We start from the raw sequence: 20,271 nt of genomic DNA on the forward strand, positions 1-20,271 counted from the left end.
ATAGCTGGGATATTGGGAGAGAAAGACACTATATAGGCGTTCCAAACGTGCATGAAATCCAGTAAGGAAACCTTCCCTAACTCTCATAGGCAGTTCAGGATTGTTGAACCTGGTCACACTCTCGTATTTAACTTCATCCAACACTCTATCCAATAAAATCTTAATATGAGTCTGCAAATTATCAAAATTAAGATCATTTACAAGTAAGGCTTGAGAATTTTCCAGCACATTTTCTGCAAACGACATCTTTCAAACAGAATATATAAATGATTCAAACACCAAGTAACCATTCATTTTTATACCAAAATAACCAGGTGCGTAAAGCTAGGGATACGAATAAAGCTCACGAGTAAACCTCATTAACCTGCCATTAACTAATTTCTATTGGATAACAAAATGATGCATAATAGTGCGCTAAATTACAGCGGCAAGCCTAACTTTACAATTCTTTCCAATACAAATTTTACAATATAAAATAAATCTAACCTTTTAATAAAAATTATTAATAAATTATTACGCCGTTTAAAACAAATAAAAAACAATTTTCCACAATTTATTGAAGGATTAATTTGGAAACATTAAATATTTCAAAATCAAGGAAAGCTGCCGCTGGTTTTCTCACAGATCCTGTTGGAAATTGAATCGAATCTTCGACGGATATACGCAATGTAATCATTCGAATACTCGATAAAATCATCCGCAAAAGTAGCAGGCTTAGAATCATCTGGTGTGAAACGGCTGACCCACTCAAATTCTAGATCCAGCAACTCTCTTCTAAAATTATCGCGATCAGTTTGAGAAGCTAAATCTCCGAATTCGCCGTTTTGTAAACCCACCACAAGTTTGGCTATATTTCTAGTGAAATCGCCATAAATAACTTTTAGAGCCTCGCGACTAGCAAATGTAGGCATTTTCGCAATAAGCAACCAAACACAACTAAAATTAAACAAAACAAACCAAGCAAACATCAACTAAAATACAAAGATAAACCAATTCACGCGCAAATTAAACGCGCCAAATAACAAAGGTTTAATAGCTACCACACCTGGAGAAATAAAAAACACCCCTTTTTAAACCGATTAAAATAATAACTAATCTACACAACAGCTGCGGGCAGCTAGACAATAAAAGAGGCGGCAAAATTATTAAAACAAAACAAACCTTAGAAAATATAATATAAAACAAAATAAATAAAATAATTTTCACATTTATTAATGTATATTTGAAACACAAATAATTTGTTTAAACATAAAAAACTTGGAGCTGGTGAATCTCTACATCATTTTCTACAGATCTCAACTTAGCAAGTTGAACAGCCTCAGTTTCTCCTGGCAAAGGCCGACAGAGCAAGACCCTTGCGACTAAAATTTCTTGGACACCCAATAGTCTAACCACCTCCTGTCTATCAACGGTAGGGTCAGAGGTCTCAACCCTCATTTGTAGATATCTATGTGCATTCCTCATGACGTTAGTCAAATCCTCCCAAATTAATCTAACAGTCTCGCTTACAGCCATTCTTTTTAAATATTCGCTAACAAACTAAAAGTAAAACCAAATCCAAAAAACATTAGAACTCTGAGCACACCAGATGAGGATACGCGCGCGCAAACTAAATAAACCATCCATAGAACAAAATAAAATAGATCAGAAATATTTTCGGGCACACAAAACAACAAATAAATAAATATTACAAAATTTATTCATAAAATTATGACAATAAATTTTATAAAACACTACAAACTGAAACTAAACTACAAATTTAAATTTTAATATTCTTGCCAAAAATCATAAATACTCTGGCCAACAAAGCCCATAGCATCCCGGAAAAATCGATCCAGTTGTTCAACCTTTTTAAAGATAGGCTTCATCTTTCGAACAAAAGCCCCCTTGGTTTCTCCAAATATGGGGCGGCTCAAGCTGAAATAGTTGAACTGTACATCCAATTCACGCAAACATTCTTTAGCCAAGATACAGATACCATCACCAGGATATTCCAAATATGCTTCGAACTGCTGTCGAACACAACCAAACTCGTATTCTCGAATGAAATCCCAATCTTCACAGGCACTCTCATACGCATATTCATAACAAACATCCGAATCCGTAGAATCCTTCTCAGACATTATTACTCCAAAGTTCAATAGAGAATGATAAATTCATAAAGCACAACTTATATTTATACTTAAAATTGTCAATAACACACATACAGATTACAAACACACACACCGATATCAAAAAATTCAAAATAACAAACAAAAAATCTAACCCTTAGAATAAATAGGTAAAATTAAAATTTTGTTCCAAAAAGCGTTAAACTAATGAAACTTCTAAATACAAATTATAATCCTTATAGCGTTAACACACAACAGCAATAGAAAAAATAGCAAAATTAAAAATAACATTTAAGCTTGCATTTAAAATGTAACCCTTGCTATAAAACTTTTCAACACTAGCAAAATACGTAGATTTTAAACCATAATAACCAAATTAAATTAATTTCGAATATTAAAACCTCACAACACTCAACCATAAAAATAAAATACAAATTATAAAACACATCATATTTATTAATAAGAAAGAACAAACTAATTTATAATCATATTAGCATAAAACTCTTCGCGCAGCTGATTATATCCATCCATAATAGGTCTAATATTAGCAACAAAAGATCCACGATCAACACCAAATACTGGTTGTAGAGTAAGAAATCTCTCATACAGGCTATCCAAACGACCAAAGAATCCAGAAACCCAGAATTCTTCCCTAATTCTTATAGGCAACGTTGGATCATTTAATCTAGTAAAACTAGCATAACGGGCCTCATCTTGAAATTTATCCAAAAGGAAAATAAAATTCAACTTCAAACTCTCAAACTGACTATTATTCAGCTCGAAAGCTTCAACTTTCTCCTCCTCTGTTAAAGGCATTTTCAAACAAAAAACCACAACTAATAAAACCAAAACAACAGCAAACTATTTTTATACCAAATACCCAAGCGCATAAACAAATCACGTGCATCTAACTCGCGAATACACCTCTTAAACCTGTCTTTAAAACGAATTCCTATTGGACAACCAGCCATAACCGAACCTCAGACAAAGAGGAACATAAAATAGCAACAAACTAATGTCCGAATAAAGCAGCAAATAAAATAAAATAGCAGTTCCTATCTATCCTTCTCTCGACTAAATCTATATCACTAATACTCAGTCAGTCAAAATTCTAAAATGTCAGTAAAAACAGCGCTACTAGTCTTGAACAAATAATCACTTATAAGATAGATAGAAAATAATTTTTAACAAAATACACCCTCCCTCCCTACATCCCTGGAATTTAAATAATTAAAGGAGATATAAAAGCTACATATATGTCGTCAAAATACCCCTAAAAGGTAATTTTTGCCACAGGGGGAGAGTATTTGCCTTTGCAAATAACATTAAATCTTTTGGTTAATAAAAAATATTTAAAGTTTCATTCAAATAAAATAAGGGTAAAAGTATGCATACGGCCTTATTCCTCAATAAAAGAAAAAAGAGGTCTTTTAGCTCAAATCAAAAAGGGCAACTAGCTTCCAAACTTATAAACAGATAAGAATGGGGCAATAGGTCAAACATAGACCAAAAATAACTTTCCAAAAACCCTAAAATAAAAACAGGGAGGAAAGCACCATAGGTTATAAAAAACCAAATATATTGAAACTTAAAAAACATAAAAGGTACTCACCACAATAACCAAAAGAAAACACACAACGCCAGCCCCAACCAGCAAGAGTGCTGGGCAAGCGGACCGAAGGCCGCTCACGGGCACCTCCTTCAAAGCCGAAACAGGTTCGGAACAGTTAAACAAAACAGGAGGCGGCGCTGGATGTTGGTAGCGACTAAAAAAGAAAAAGATAGAATTAATAAATAATACTATTCTTCCTCTAATAAATACTTCTAAAAAAGTACAAAAAATAATCATTACCTACAAATAACATTAACTACAGAAGGCTCAAGACAACGTAAAAAGTCTTTATGATAATCCAACGAACGATCATGGAGATCAACACCAATCTCCTCACTACTATCTTCGTCGTAAACGTAGTTGGGATCCATAACAATAACTAATCAAAAACTGTAAGATTTCAGTGTATAATTTCACTGACTAAATAAAAAAGCAATATATATATCAAAATTCTAATTATTACCTCGCAATCTGCTAAACAGCAGATAAATAGATGGTAAATTAGCATACAGCCAAATGGCCAAAGAATACCCCAGGTAGATCTGGGAAAAACAGACAGAAAAATCTGAAAATAACATAAATAAATTAGTAAAGAAATACCAAAAAAATATATTAAAAAACTCTTGTTAAATGTCTTTAGATAATAAAACGCTAAAATTGAGATAAAATTAGCGGGTTATTGAGAACACTTTATTAAAATAAGTTCGATACTTAAAAAAGTTACTTACCACATAATAGAACAATAAGCGGGGGGAGCATCCTCCGCAGCAACAGCGTCACGCTCAACAGCGGCGTTGGTCACAGGAGCTTCAATGTCCTGGAGCTGATAATCGTCTGTGGCCCCTCCCGGACGTGACCGCAGATGAAACACCTGGCCAAACACCAGGGAAAAACGTCGAGAGAAGGCCTTCAACTTGTCCTTAGGCAACACTGAAAATAAATCAAATTAATAAAACATTACAAACAAATTAAGATAAACCTTTTAAAGATCGGACCAATACTCAATAAATCTATTAATTGATATCATTTCAAAAAGCAATTATATTATTTTTATGTTTCAGCACAGCACATAAATCAGAGATTAAAAGATGGCGCGTGCATATAAAAAGCAAAAAGTTATATGCATAGGGGGAAGTTACTTTCAACGAGTAAGGTTCGAACTTGAAAAGGCAGGTTTTATTTTTGTTTTTCTAACAAATGTACAGATGTTATATTCATCAAACTTACCCCCCAGAAAAAGAGAAATAAAAAGAAATTTCTTTAAATCCGTAAGAAAAGAATTAAATAAAAACACACTAATACTGTTAAATTTAACAGGAAACTCTCTATTTGTCAACCAATGTAAAAAGGACCACCACAACCCAGAAAATACAACCGGTTTCGACAGCGACAAAACAACGTCCTACATACAATGTATGAAGAATCTACTATGGTTTCTGATTAAAAATCTCGAGAGAAGAGGGATGAAATGGTCAGAAATGAAAGAAAGAATCGTGATTCTGCCAACCTCCCCAAGATTTATCTATACGTGTTGCCAAGATCCTGATCACCACACACAAGATTTAAAAACAATCCATGATACAGTGTCATCAATGCAATTAAATTTAAAAAATCATTTTACTATAGCAAATGTACCAATAGTCCGAGTGGTGCCATTGCGCCACTGGACCAACTTCATACTAATCAACCTAGACATAGACGAAATATTTTGTGCAGATATGGAATTTTTGAAAACACTGTGCAAAAGGAAATTCTCGTTCTCTTTCCGAAATCTAGGAGGGAATAAGACCGCTCAAAAAATAATACTGAAATATGTGTTAGACTTGAAAAAAGACAATGGACTACACATCAAATCAGACTACAACAAATTATGGATCGACTACCTGCAATGTCTGATAACACCTGACTATCCGATTAATGCAATTGTATACAGAAAATTGCGTACTCATTATGATAAATTGAAGAATTAGACCAACTTGTAAGATATGGAACTTGTTCCCGCAATGTTTTTGTTTACATTAAGGAGATAAAGACAAGATATTTGCTCCAATGAGGTTCCTGGGATATAATATTTATCTACACGATAGAGGTAAACTTTTATACAAACAAAGAAAAATACCTTAGTTGAAAATTTATTTGATTTCAAGTATGGCTTCGAAAACGATTGATATCAGTCGGAATTGGTTCTCAGCCATACTGAAAAATCAAGTATAGCATCGTATTACAGTCAATTTTCCATAATCTTTGAAAAAAATGTAACAAAACTGGTTTCAATATTTTTTATTTAAATGTCCCTGTTAAGCTGTCTGTAATAAATAACATTAACCCGCGACTAGAGCTTGAAACCTGTTTATAAACAGGACTTACAGCCAAGGATCATACAATCAAAGGGTAAAATATTATTAAGATAAAAATTAAGAAAAAATGTTAATGAAAGCATAAAAATTCTTAATAGCCAAGCTAAATTATAATTTATCTAAGTCAGTCCGTCCGTTAGGTTAGTCCCACGCAAGGTTAATTCCCCCTCATCAGCGTTAAGTTTCCTGCAGAGGTTATGAATACTAAAAAACTACTCCCATTATTTTCAATATATTTCATAAATAGGGGGAGGAGGGTTTATCAGTGCTTACCAAGGGAACCTGTGTGAAAGCACCCCTTAGAATTAAAGAATAGTTGCGCTACTTAAAAAAAGCCTAATTATTAGGTCAATTCTGGCCTGGCCTTGAGATGGGACGTATAGGACTGAGTGACCAGTTCTTCCTGCCCAAAAATATTGAGTGGGAGGGAAGCTTCTACATGCAACAGAAAACACAGATCAGTAAGGATGATATACCCTGCTCAGAGGTATGTAGTACAGTTTTGGGTATCAAGGTGTCTGCTGGCCGTCAGGGAGGTGTAGGGTTCGAATCTTAACTTTTTAATGCTATTCTAAAAACAAAAAAATAATACCTACTGCTACTATAAATGGATTTTGAATCAGTAGAGGTAATGCCATGACCCATAAACAGGCACTACTGACTAGCCTACACTCTACATAGTAATAATTTCTATATAATTGTGGTGCAATTAAAGGGCACCCACCTCTATTTTTTGACTAAATTAAATATTTCTTTTAATTCCAATTTAAAATTCCTTTTCACAGCAAGGAAATTTAATACAAACAGAAATAAACAAAGTTGGACACTGTTACATTAATGGATATATTATTAGTTGAATGTTACACCAGATTATCATGTACTCTAATAAAGTGAAAGTTGCAGTTGCTAAACCTCCCATCCACCCCTTTTACCCCATCCCCTTCCTTCCTACTGGATGGATGAACTGACCAAGTTTCTATCAACAGGCTAAATTAACTAAAAATTTAACCGTATATCCTGTATCCATTGATATAAATACTTATTGCCCTTTTCTTGATATAATTAAGAATCTAGCATAGTTTTTAATGTTAACATCTTTGTTTGCAGGATCCATCTTATAGTTTCCGTGACTGTGTGTTGACCTGGGTAGCTGCTGATGCCGGCTGTCATCTGGACTGGTTCAGCCAACCTCCCGGCAAAGCACAACGCTGTTATAAAAGGTGAATTTTAGTTTCTGTAACAAATCCTATTTTATAAATTAGTAAAGTTTTTATTGTCTGAAGCTTAAGATTTCAACACCTACAGAAGGTTTAAAGTTATCCATTTTGGGAAGTTTTACATAGGATCATGGAAGGTTTTAGCCAATTTTTAAAAATCTATGCCTTGGAATGGTTTTAGGCTATTTTCTAACTACCCTTTCATTTTGAGAGATGCTAGATGCAAGGGGCGAAGTTGCTAGTATTAAAAAAAAATAAGCGTTTATTTGTCCTTTCAAACAATAATTACTTTGCCGATTGGGTTCTGCTTTTAGGGAGTCAATAGCTCTTTTTAGTTTATTAATTTTCTTTTTTTAAAGCACTAAGAGACAGAGTCCCTTAATGCTACATGCGTATTCTATAAAAATAGAAATAATCTTTTTTATTTCATCTAGGGAGCAAATTGGGAAATATAGCGAGAGTTTAACTAAAGCCCTGCAAGCTAGATGGCTCCAGCTGTCCAATATGACTGGTTGCATTCCCAAATGTACTGTAAGGTAAATGTGTAGAAACCGTTACTTTGTAGCATCCTCTCGATGTCGAAAAGGTTTCAGTTTTTAACCTCAGACCAATTTCGTGTAATAAATAAAGACGTTAAAATTGGTTTTTGCTACTGTACGACAGAAATAGGTACAGTAGGGGAAATCCCTTTGCCCCAAAAAGGTACAATTGATTTAAGTGCAAAGATAGAATTCCATACACAGATCTTGCAATCAAAAGGTTTTATGAAATTTATGCAATTCTTTTTATAAGCGAAGAATATCTAGAACCAAGTCTTAAAATGTCCGTATTAAACATCCTATAATAAGGTACTTTTAGGATAAGATTTTACGGAATTTTTTTTAAATGTTAGATATCGTTAAATATTGAATTGATATCATTGTTTCTTCATATTTATCACTGTTTCTTTCTATGTCTGATTTATTAAACTTCGCTTTTGTGGATGTTGTCATGTTTGTTATTTCAGATCTTACTCGCTGGTTGAGAAAAGTCGAGAGGAGGCGAATTGGGGTAGAAACTGGTCAGCTTCCTTCTACATGGATGTCAAAACTTCCAGCTATACCCACCAGGTAAACCATACAATATCGTGGCAGTTTTCCTTTCAAGCATTGAAATCCTTAACCCTTATTTTGAAAAGTATTGGAAATTAGGGAAGGTTACATTTAAAAAAAAAAATATTTGGTCAGGTTAGGTTGTAGTTAGTACAGTATTTAGTCCTACAGGGTTAGGGAATCGCAGGTTAAAGCATGGGATCTGTTAGGTATAAGGGATATTTTTTCTAGATATATAGAAGGGGGGGGGGGAGTTTCTAATCATTGAAATGTTATCTTAATGTGAGAAAAGGTTTATTTGCTGAAAATTTGACACACTCGTCTTGTGATCACATACATAAATCACATACAAAGAACAACCTAAAAGGGCTTTCTACAGTGAGTCACTGAAGTTATGTATTTTGCATTTTGTTATCTTCGCTTTTTTTTCTATATATGTATATCTATTTCCCTAAAAGGGTATCTCTGTAACATATGAAGTTATATTTATAAAAGATACCTATCATTGCACATATAAGGAAAAGTCCAACAATTTTTAATTAAGTATTGAAATGCAATAAAGAGGATCGTGCAATTCCATTATATCTCTGCAAATACATATTGGATATATTTGTAAACAAACAAACACAATTATATTCAAAGTAGGCGGACTTTCTTTTATTCTTGGTAATGGTTCTTAAATTGTATAATAATATTATTCGTAGAAAATTGCTTGAAATAAGAAAGAATACATAATATCCTTATAATAAAGTAACAGGATGTTTGTGTGTCTGTGTGTGTGATTGTATGTTTGTGTGTTTGTTTGTACCGAAGGATCTCGCTAACCGCTGAACCGATCGGGTTCTCCTTAACAGGGTAGCTTCTCATAGGTCCCGGGAAGGTTTATAACCATTTTCTTGGGGGTGGGACACCCCCAACTCCCCAAAAAATTAACCCCCCCCCCAAAAAATGTTTTTTTTTTAAATTTTTTAACTAAAATTTTCTTACTTTTTCTTTTAAAATCTAAAATAAGAAATTGGGTTATGAAATTCGACTCTCCCCTCCTCAAGTGCCCCTAGAGGCCTATATGGGCGTAGCCGCTAGTTTGTAAACAAACAAAGACAATAATATTCAAAAGTAGCCGGGCTTTCTTTTATTCTTGGTAATGGTTCTTAAATTATATAATAATATTATTCGTAGAAAATTGCTTGGAATAAGAAAGAATACATAATTTTAAAATATAGCTCAATTATAAACCAGCGGATATTAATCATTTTTGAAGCCATACAGGAAATATTTTTATAGATTGACCGACACTGTTAGCTTGTAAAAAAGGGCTGCCGCTAAAAAAGGAAGTTTTAGATAAAATGTTTTGGTATCACAAATAGCTGGTGTTATCTGAAAAACAATAAACATATTATGTCATACTATGGTACTTATTTCTATATCATTCATGCTTAAAATCAGATTTTCTACAATGTTAATATCTTTTTTTAGGGTGGGGGTTCTTATTTTAGGGGAAGTTAGGGGTATCTCACCCACCGAGAAAATAGCCTAAGACCAACTCAATACAATTAGCCGAATTCTCGGAAGAGTAGAGCCCAGCGGTTAATGAGATCTTAAACTTCAGACAGACAGACAGACAGACAGACATTTTACATGCCTTTGTGTCTAAAAAATCAACATATTTAAAATGGACGCATTAACTGTTTATAGTAATGCTCAAGTAAGGTTTACATTTATTTTAGGTGTAGGATACCGCAACCACAAAAAAGTCAAGTGTCCCTTAAGGCCCCCAAATACAAATATACTGTTATTTTTACTTTTATTTTTGCAACGTAAATATATTTTTTCTAATATCTTGTTAAATAAAGCAAGAAATAGATCCATAAATAATTCAATAATGATGGTATTGGTATGAATACTTATATTCTTATTCATTATCACTAAAAAAATCCAATAAAATAGTTTTAGTTAATCCTGAATAAAAGATGATTAAACCTTTTAAAAATCATCTAAAAGCTCCTTTTTCATCATGACAATTTTTTACTATACATTGCACTTCTTGATCTAATAATTCTATTTCACTACCTTATACAGATACGTCCAAGGGTGGGGCGGAGGTAAAGGTGTGTTTACCCCCCTCAAACTTTGAAATTCCTCTTTATACCCCCCCCCCCTCAAAATAAAAATAAAAATACCTTTGAAATCCCTCATTTTACCTCCACTCAAATAACAAATCTTGGACGTTTCTGACAATCATCCTCATCCTATTATATAAAGTAGTAAGCGTTTTTTGTCTGTCCTGAATGATCTCACTAACCGCTGAACCAATATTGTTCTCCTTTACAATGAAGCTTCATATTGGTCCTGGGAAGGTTTTGAACTATTTTTTGGGAGGGTGTTTCACCCCCCTCCCCCCTCAAAAATGTTTTTTTTACTCCTTTGAAACTTAAATTTAAAATGGGATGAGGTGGACTTTTCCCCCTCCTACCTTAAGTGCACCTAGGGGCTTCTAGTGGCGTATCCGCTAGTCTATAATACAAAGTAGCTTGATGTCTGTCCGTCTGTCCTTCTGTCCGTCTGTCCTTCTGTCCGTCTGTCTGTCCCTTAAGACATCGGTAACCACTGAACCGATTGGATTCTACTCTTCAGGGTATATACCTATTGGTCCTGTGGTGGTTTTAAGCTATTTTCTTGGGGGGTGGGACACCCCCAACCCCCCTAAAAACAAAAAAATCCCCCCTATTTTTTTTTTTTTTTTGTAAGAAATAACCTTGGTCCTTTGTAGAAGATTTCCTTTGAAAGCAGCTAGTACATAAATATAGTGGCTTCGTCCGAACAGGGAGTGGAAACCCGCAACTGTTGCGTTACACGTTGTGCATCCGCTCGTCATTGGACAGGGTAGAAGTTCGAATCTCGGCGTTAGAATATATACCTTATAAGCTAGGACTTACAGAGAAGATCCGTGCAATTAAAAGGAAGGTTGTTTGCAAAAGTTGGGATGTTAATGCCTTGGAAACTACCATGATTCCTCAATCAAACTAAATACATACCTATATAAACACAACTTTTTTCTCATTTTATTTATGGGATTAAATAAACAGATAATCAGTTCCAATTATGATGTTAAAAAATAAGAGTTAAAAATATGTGTTTTTACATTTTGAATCTTTTAAACAGACCCTTCCTCAACTAATGTTATCTTCTTTTCAGACGGAATTTTTCGCCTACGATATTTGGGACTTGACAGCTGGTTTGGGCGGTCTCATGGGAATCTTCCTTGGCTGGTCTTTCCTATACATTATCATTCAGCTCTACATGGTCCTCGAGAACACTTGTATCAACTTCTTTGTCTAGGTTCACTTTGTAGCGAAGCTACTCTACAATTTATACATATGGTCTGTCAGTCGGTCAATACGTCACTAACCTTTTTGTATATTATAATTCAGCCTTAGATGGTCCTTGAGAACACTTTTCTTTGTATAGGTCCAACTTGTAGCGAAGCTACTCTACAATGTATACATACATATGGTTTGTCAGTTGGTCAATACGTCGTTAACCCGCTTGCACATTATCATACAGTTGTTGTATTTAGTCGATTACTTTTTAAAAGCGAAGCTTTTCTATAATTAGGGTCGGTCCGTCCGTCCGTCCGTCCGTAACGGATAGCTTTTTTCGTTAATTTAGGCATGTTAGAATTGTCCTATCGATTTCAAACTTTGCATGGTGATTCCTTTAGTAGTAAGGTACGATTTAGAAAGCGTAGCAACTCTATAATCATTACCAGAATGTCCGTACGTCCATTTTAAACATGTCGATTTTTTTACTTTTTTAACAACAAATTTTCATGTGATCTAATCATCTGATTGATCTGATTTTTGGTATAATAATTCCTGGGACAACAAAGTATAATGTTATTAGCGAAGCAACTCTATAATCATTACAAGAATGTCCGTACGTCCATTTTAAACATGTCGATTTTTTTACTTTTTTAACAACAAATTTTCATGTGATCTAATCATCTGATTGATCTGATTTTTGGTATAATAATTCCTGGGACAACAAAGTATGATGTTATTAGCGAAGCAACTCTATTATCAAGTCCTAAAAATGTAAGTATTTTCATAAACATTATCCTGTATCCAGCAGTTTTTCAACAAATTTACTTACAATTTTGGTTCGACTCTTATACATTTATATTTTGATTATTCAGTTCTGACACTATACAAATGTTAATGTCCGTTTGTCTTACCGTTTCAGTGCTTCGCTTTTATGGATGTTGTCATCCTTGTTGAAACAAAAAAAATGTATCTATTGGTCTGTAAGTCCCTCCCCGTATTGAACGTCATCATACAGCAGTACATCATGTCTGGAAAACAATGGAATAGTTATTTATCGAATCGTATTATAGACAGCTTTTTGTGAATAATAAAATAAGATGTCATAAGAAATTAACCAATTTTCCTCGAATAACAAAAAAACAAATAATAAAATTAAAACCTGTTTTGTTAGCCTGGGCCAATAAAACTGATTTAAATCTTATAATTTTTCAATTCTATATCCGCGGAAAGCTGTCTATGAATGGATAGGAACCGGTTCTCATCCATACGAAAAAACTATGTCTAGCATCGTATTATATCCAGCTTTCTACGAATATAAAAATGTACAATCATAAGATTAAAACCAATTTTTTTAGCCGGTGCCTCCGGCACTTCGGGGCTAAAAAAACTAGTTTTAATCTTATAATTGTACATTCTATATCCGCGGAAAGCCGTTTATAATACAATGAAAGAAATAACTATTCTCGTATTCATTCGAATCCGGTGGAACCGGTTCTCATCCATGTCTAGCATCGTATTGCATCCAGCTTTCTACGAATATAAAAATATACAAAAATAAGATTAAAACCACTTTTTTTTAGCCCGTGCCTTCGGCATCTTTGGGCTAAAAAACTGGTTTAATTTTATAATTGTACATTCTATATCCGCGGAAAGCTGTTTATAATACGATGCGAGAAATGACTATTATTAAATTTTTAGAGAGCTATAGAAGAAGAATATGTGTATAAAAAGAATGAAGTTATTAAGAATTGTTAATATCTGATATGTTATAAATAATTTGTTTATACGCATGATTTGATACCTAAATAGAATAAAATATATTCATAGAAATAATGAAATATTTTTATTAAAATTGGAGCTACTCTATGATTAAGATATTTCCATCTTCCTTATTTACACCGTAAAAATTTCGTGTTATTACTATATCAACATATGTAATTCTTATCATGACGTCCAATAGTGGGGGTAAAGAGGGGTGTTTGTTTACCCCCTCAAACATTGAAACCCAATATTTTACCTTCTTCAAAATTATAAAAAATACAATTACCCAATCACCCTTTGAAACCCCTCATTTTACACCCATCAAAATGAAAAGCTTGGACGTCCCTGGTTCTGATAGAGTTACATTGCGCCAGTCAAGATCACTTTTCAATACCAAAATGTCGATTTAAATTAAATTTTTAATTAAATTGCAAAGGCATAAAATTGCTTTGAATTTTGATACCTATGCTTTTCGCACAAGAGACTTTGATGTAAACGTTATAATTTTTGAACAGTATAATTCTTGTTAAATTCCGAGAAAAAAGTAATTTACATTTATTAAAAAAAAGTTTAAAATAACGATGATAATAGCCAGTTGAGTAGACCTTTTTTTTTTTAAAAAAAAAGATGTAATTTTGAAAATCTTTTTCATTGTAGAATCCGCACTAGTCAGCAATTGGTCCCATTATGGATCCCCTGACTTTCCAGACAACCAACACTTTAATTGTACGACCTTTGTATTAAAGTTAAAGCTGTACGAGATATACTATTTATGGTTAAAGAAATTCATTAATTTATTGGGGATTCTAACCCACTCACTCCTTAACAGATAGGGCATAGGTTAAATACCATACTTAGATTTACTTTTTTAATAAGATCCTAATGTCCTTTCATCAGGATTTCACAGCCACACATTTTTAGAGCGGTTTTGATGGTGATACAATGTTTGAGATTCTTTTAGACATAATCAACCAGCTGCGGCAGCTGTCAGCATATTTTCCAAAACCTAGCAGCTGAGTACTATAATTCATTGTTTAGTAAAAAATGCAATTTACACACAAAAATATGTTTTATTCAATACGATATCAAAACAGCTGATCGTAAAAAACGAACAAAAATAAAAAAAACTCCCTGATTAAATCAGTATAAATATTTTCCTTTTAGATAGTAGTTTCATACATTGATTATTTTAGTGCATTGTTAGTTTATCAGTAAATATTTGTGGTAAAAAGTGTTCATGAATACAAAACAAAAATAAAATAAATAATCAAGTGTCAGCCTAAAATTCATATTATCTTTTTAATCCTTATTTACAAGTTGCAGGATGTGTGTAAATGTCTGTGTGCGTGTTTGTGTCTGTAACGAATAATTTCTTTATCGATATGGTTTCTCATTTTTAGTTTGTCCAGAGAAGGAATATAGCTATTTTAGTGGAGGTTACCTCCAACCTCCAAGATATATTGTTCCCAAAAAATAAAATTTCCCCATTTATTAATTGGCCGTTCAAAACTAAAATAGAAAGTGGAGAGTCGACTTTTTGAGGCTTGTAAAAAATTCTTGTCTAGGTTCTGTTTACCTTTAATCATCCCATAACATATTTGTAGTGCAAAGTAGAAGGATGTCTGTCAGTTCGTCTGTAGGTCTGTCTTAAGCTTAAGATCTCGGTAACTGCTGATCTGAATGAAACAAATCTACTATAAACAAAACTTTTTTTTACTTAATTTAAAGTTTTTAAAAATAACTTTTTACCAATTCAAAAATGGGTGGTGGGTTAATCCAACCTACACCTGGTAAATCTTTGTCTCTAGAGGTATGGGCAAATCCATTGCTAATGTAAATTATATAACTCTATTTTCATTTGTTACTTAATAATTTTATTAAGAAGGTTTAATAACATGTATTAAAAAGAACATATGAAAAGATGTACTCTAATAAACTTTTTTGGTAGCTAAGCTACTCTAAAATTCGAAATATTCAATAGTTCGTATGTAAAAAAAATGTTAGGGGGATATGTGAACTTCTCGGCTATTTAAGATGAACTGCTGATTTTGTTTTTAAAACTGAAACTTTGTTCTATACATCATTTTTTCCGTTATTGCATCTAGAATTTGTCGTGCTTCGCTACTTTTCAATGTTGTCATACTTTTGAATTGTTTATTTTACAGTAAAAATGCCTCGGATATTTAGAAGTCCATATTTGTATTATTGGTAAGAAATTTATTTTATTCTTTTAAAAGTTTATAAACGGCCATTCCACGTAAAGCTGAAATAATAATGGATGTAAAATATACGTGGATATTATGACATGAAAAAAATAGTGGACAATTTAGCTTGCTAACATGGAACTAGTTTATTGGTTGGTTCGTTCATCCAGTAGGAGGGATTGTGTAAACTGTGAAGGGAGTGGATGGGAGTCTTCGTTATTTTAGCCCGCGGCAAGTTTCACTTTATTAGAGAACATGGAGAACTGGTGTAAGATCCAAGTAATGATACATCTATTGAAATACTTAACGCGTATACAGAAAACAAAATTTTATAAACGAATGAGAGAACGTGCTTGTATAAAACCAAAGAAAATTGTAGTTTCAATAGATAAGGTAAAAAAGTATTTTGTTTGTAAAAGGAGCTTCTTAATTTGATCGAAAGGCTGGGTGCTTTCACTCCTACATTTAAATGAACCAACAACACCTACTCCTGCTCCATCCTTACGGGATATTAACTTATTAGGGACTTCTCTAATAAACAAGGATGACAACATCCATAAAAGCGAAGCACTGAAACGGTAGGACAAACGGACATTAACACTTGTATAGTATCTGAACTAGAAAATCGGAACATAAATGTATAAATGTCAAATCAAAATTGTAAGTAAATTTGTTGAAAAACTGCTTAAAAACAGGATAATGCTTATGGACATACTTACATTTTGGACTTGATTATAGAGTTGCTTCGCTTATGATATTGTTGTTTGTTGTCCCAGGAATCAATATACCAAAAATCAGATCAAACGGATAAATAGAACACTTAAAATTTGTTGTTAAAAAAAGTAAAAAAATCAACATGTTTAAAATGGACGTACGGACATTCTGGTAATGATTATAGAGTTGCTACGCTTTCTAAATCGTACCCAACTACTACAGGAATCATCATGCAAAGTTTGAAATCGATAGGACAATTCTAACATGCCTAAATTAACGAATAAAAGCTATCTATCTCGGACGGACGGACGTACGGACCGACCCTAATTATAGAAAAGCTTCGCTTTTAAAAAATAGAGGCTCTACAAAGTGTCCGAAAAAATGAGCCGTGTGACGTCATATAAGTGAGGTATTAGAAGAGAAGTGGGAAATGAAACCCCTTAAAATGAAATGGATCTATTGACGTCACACAACTCATTTTTGGACACTTTGTAGAGCTTCCAAAAAACATTTTATAAAAAGTTGGTTTTTGGTTTCAACTGTTCATATAAAAGGCTTTTTTGTATAGACCATTTTAAAATTCCTATACTAAATGGTTTAAAAAATCACTGATTAAAAAATTGATGATTACTTTTTAGAATTATTTGAGATTAAAGAAAGGAAAACGCAAATACCTTTACATTTTTTCTTGTACATTTTACAAGACCATATTCGATCATTACACGCAATACGAAAATAATGATTTAATTTTCATAGGAGTAATGATTATAACATCGTGCATGGTAGTAGTAAGACCGTTGTCTGATTTACTTTTATTAAAAAATACACAAAAATCAATTTGACTAACGTCCAGTAAATTAAATAAAAAAGTTCTAAAAAATTAAAAAAAAAACATAAAAAGAATTGTAGTTTTAAAATAAATAAAAAAAACCAAGTATTAGTATATTTTGAGTTTCCCACAGAAAGTGCAGTTTTTGCTACAATTTTACAAGAGCAAAAACTAGGATTGCACAACAATTCAAAGTTATATAATTGTGTTTTATATCTAGAATATTCTAGACTTTTTGTAGGAAACAAGAGTATAGTTATTTACTGTGATTCAATAATTTCATCATTATTTTGTATTATGTAATTGTATATAGATACTAGAATGTTCTTAGAAACACTTTAATTATACAAGCAAAAACCAATGAATAAGTTTTTGTCATACATAAAAAGCTAATATTGCATCATGTGTAAGTTTCCAGAATCTTCTTTATTATATGACAAAAACTGAGGTAGAAGTTTTTATTATGCTTTTTAATACATAAACAGCTAGTATTGCATCATGTGTAAATTTCTAGAAACTTCTTTATTATATGACAAAAACTGATGTAGAAGTTTTTGTTATACTTTTTACTGCACAAAAAAAGCTAGGATTGCATCAGATTATGCCATTAACTAAATTCTAGAACATTCTAAGATCTCAGTATAAATAGAGCAGCAAAGTATCTGGTTTTCAATGAGCCTTGCACACTCATTCACTCGTAACCTTTTATTTAACCTCTGTATCTCTTAATGTTTAATCTATCTAATGTGTTTATCTGTATACTATCTCTTTTCTTAACCATTCTGTTAGTTTTTATAAGGATGGTGTTTATTTTTATGTGTATCAATTTTTCATTTATCTTAATTTCTGTTTTACTCTTATTGAGATTTATAGAAATTTTACAAGTTCCCTGTTGGGACTTGTAAAAATCAAATGAAGCTCAAAACTAGGGAAATAGTCTAAGTTCTGAAAAATCATATACTTATGCTGCTTAAAAAAAATCTATCTTTAGCAAATCTATCTAAGTTTAACTATTATATCTTTGGACTTGTAAATTTACAAAACATAATGAAGTTTGATGATTATTTTTCAAAGTATTTGGATAACAAACAATTACATGTCAAGTGTAAAGAAAATCTTAAAGAATCAAATATTATAAGTTTAAAGTTTACTTTCTTATTAAGAACTTATGGTTTACACTTTGCAAATCCAAAGATATGTTTTAACTGTCATAAAACATATTTAACCTTATATAAAATAATTGAAAATAACTTAAAAAACATTATTGTACTTATGTTAGAATACAATACTAAACTATGATACTCACATTTAATCAACAATAAAGTATAAACAATAAACACTTAGTACATTTTTCACTTTGGTATATATTGAATAATTTGAACTTGAAGTTGTGAGACAACAGTTCTTTATTGCACAAAAGTTAATAAATAATAGGAGATCCTCGCGTGGAAGTGTTTACAACACTTAGGTCTTTGTATTAATTTTGCCATTACTTGAGCAGTTTAAGAGTAAAAGTAAAACTAATTTAAAAACTTAACTTATAAGCATATCATAACTTACTAAAGGACCTTTGCCTCTATATTATCTTGGTAAATGTTTATTATTTAAATATTCTTTATCTAATAGACTTTTTCTTAGAAAGCAAAATAATTACTAATTTAAAGCTTGTTAGAAAGTCCTAGTACCTTTGGAAGCGATTTGGAAGTGATTAGTGATTATGTATATAGTTGATATTCATTAGGTTATGATAGTCTACATGTACAACTTATTAAAGGACCTTTGCTACTATATTGTCTAAGTATAAAGTAACTTCAAAAATACTTTGATGATTCCTTTTATTTAGAAATTCAAAGTAGTTGCTAATATCAAAGCTTGTTAGAAAGCCCTAGTACCTTTGGAAAACGTTAGTAAAGAGTGGAGTTCTTTCCTCCAACTTGATTAGGAATTATTCAAGTGCAAAAATAGAATCATTCTTAGTTGAGGGTTAGGAATCAACGTGGTTAGCAATTACATATATAGTAGATACAAATATTTTAAGTTTTGCAAAATTACTAGAGATTAAAGGACAGCTATCTGTAGGCGTTTGGAGCTTTAGGGACTGAAACGCACGACACAAATGCAATTGAGAGCCTTGTGTACAAGCAATTGCAACTAGATGACACTCTAGAGGCCCTAGAGAATGCTAGTATATTTGTGGCCATTGGTCGCGGCCCTAGGGGGACACTCGCACCGGTTGACACTCTAGAGGCCCTAGAGCACACCGGAACATGGGAACCTCTATAGTTGTACCTCTCTTTAAGGATGCTTGATAAGAAATATTAAGTTGTATAATACATGCTGAATTAGATTTTGGGACACTGATTAGTACAGCTCTGTAGCTTAATAGCTTGGATTCTAGGAGTAAGGGTACGGTAGCGCATCAAGTTGTACTTGTATAAGCCGGCTATGCAGTTTACTCTGAGTTTCTATTGTTATAAGAAAAGCAAAATACATCTGGTAGCTTGCTAGAGTTTAATTAAGCATTGGATAAATCTTTATTTATCTATTCTTGGAAAATCTAGCTTTATTTAATATTCTCACAAATTATAGCTTATAAGTACTTCATAACATAATTTTAATCTAAGTTTAAAGTATTGAATTGAACTGCTTTTTCTTTGGCAAGGTTGAATTGTTTATCACATCTATCACTTGAATCAATTTAGTCTAACCAGCTAAATGTTGTAAACTTTGACAAGATTGCGTTTAACTTATTTGTTTTTGGTAGCTAAGTTTATGCTTTGTCATATGAGTTGGAGATTGGCTTCAACTTGGTTGGTATTCTCTTCTTGTTCTGAAACTTGGCACGTTTTATTAGAATTGGGAGAAAACATATCATTTGGTGCGACATCGGGTTGTTCAATATTTTTTTTTGGTGTAGAGGGGGGTGCATATTAGTTTGTTTTTTTACATCAAAAAAAAACTAAAGCTGAACAGGTTTTACATTATACAGAGATTCAGAAGGTTATAAGTGCAAGTGCAAAGTAATATAACTAAAAAGTGAAGTGAAAATTTT

General features: G+C 32.5%; 2 protein-coding genes across 2 annotated transcripts in view; both read left to right on the plus strand.

Annotated features, from left to right (window-relative positions):
• The first annotated feature begins 5,750 nt into the window (after positions 1-5,750).
• LOC145312703 (uncharacterized) lies at positions 5,751-13,541 on the plus strand. Its single transcript, XM_080151962.1, has 7 exons — positions 5,751-5,812; positions 6,428-6,567; positions 7,188-7,300; positions 7,732-7,833; positions 8,304-8,406; positions 11,584-11,727; positions 13,410-13,541. Exons 1-6 carry the CDS (start codon positions 5,773-5,775, stop codon positions 11,725-11,727), a joined length of 642 nt encoding a protein of 213 aa, XP_080008088.1. The 5' UTR covers positions 5,751-5,772; the 3' UTR covers positions 13,410-13,541.
• Positions 13,542-15,641: 2,100 nt separating this feature from the next.
• LOC145304205 (mitochondrial sodium/calcium exchanger protein-like) overlaps positions 15,642-20,271 on the plus strand; it is a 48,033-nt gene continuing 43,403 nt past the window's right edge. The window contains exon 1 of the mRNA XM_080146026.1: positions 15,642-15,680. Within this exon, the coding sequence (XP_080002152.1) occupies positions 15,643-15,680 (38 nt within the window). The 5' untranslated portion in view covers position 15,642. The remainder of the gene's footprint in view (positions 15,681-20,271) is intronic.

Source organism: Acartia tonsa, chromosome 2, assembly GCF_053477335.1.
Source record: "Acartia tonsa isolate MP-2025a chromosome 2, ASM5347733v1, whole genome shotgun sequence".
NCBI lineage: Eukaryota > Metazoa > Arthropoda > Copepoda > Calanoida > Acartiidae > Acartia > Acartia tonsa.

Coding starts and splice junctions, on each gene's coding strand:
- LOC145312703 (XM_080151962.1), top strand. CDS start 5,773: ATGAGGTTCCTGGGATATAATATTTATCTACACGATAGAG. Junction 7,834..8,303: donor ATTCCCAAATGTACTGTAAG/GTAAATGTGTAG, acceptor TTGTTATTTCAG/ATCTTACTCGCTGGTTGAGA. Junction 8,407..11,583: donor CTTCCAGCTATACCCACCAG/GTAAACCATACA, acceptor TCTTCTTTTCAG/ACGGAATTTTTCGCCTACGA.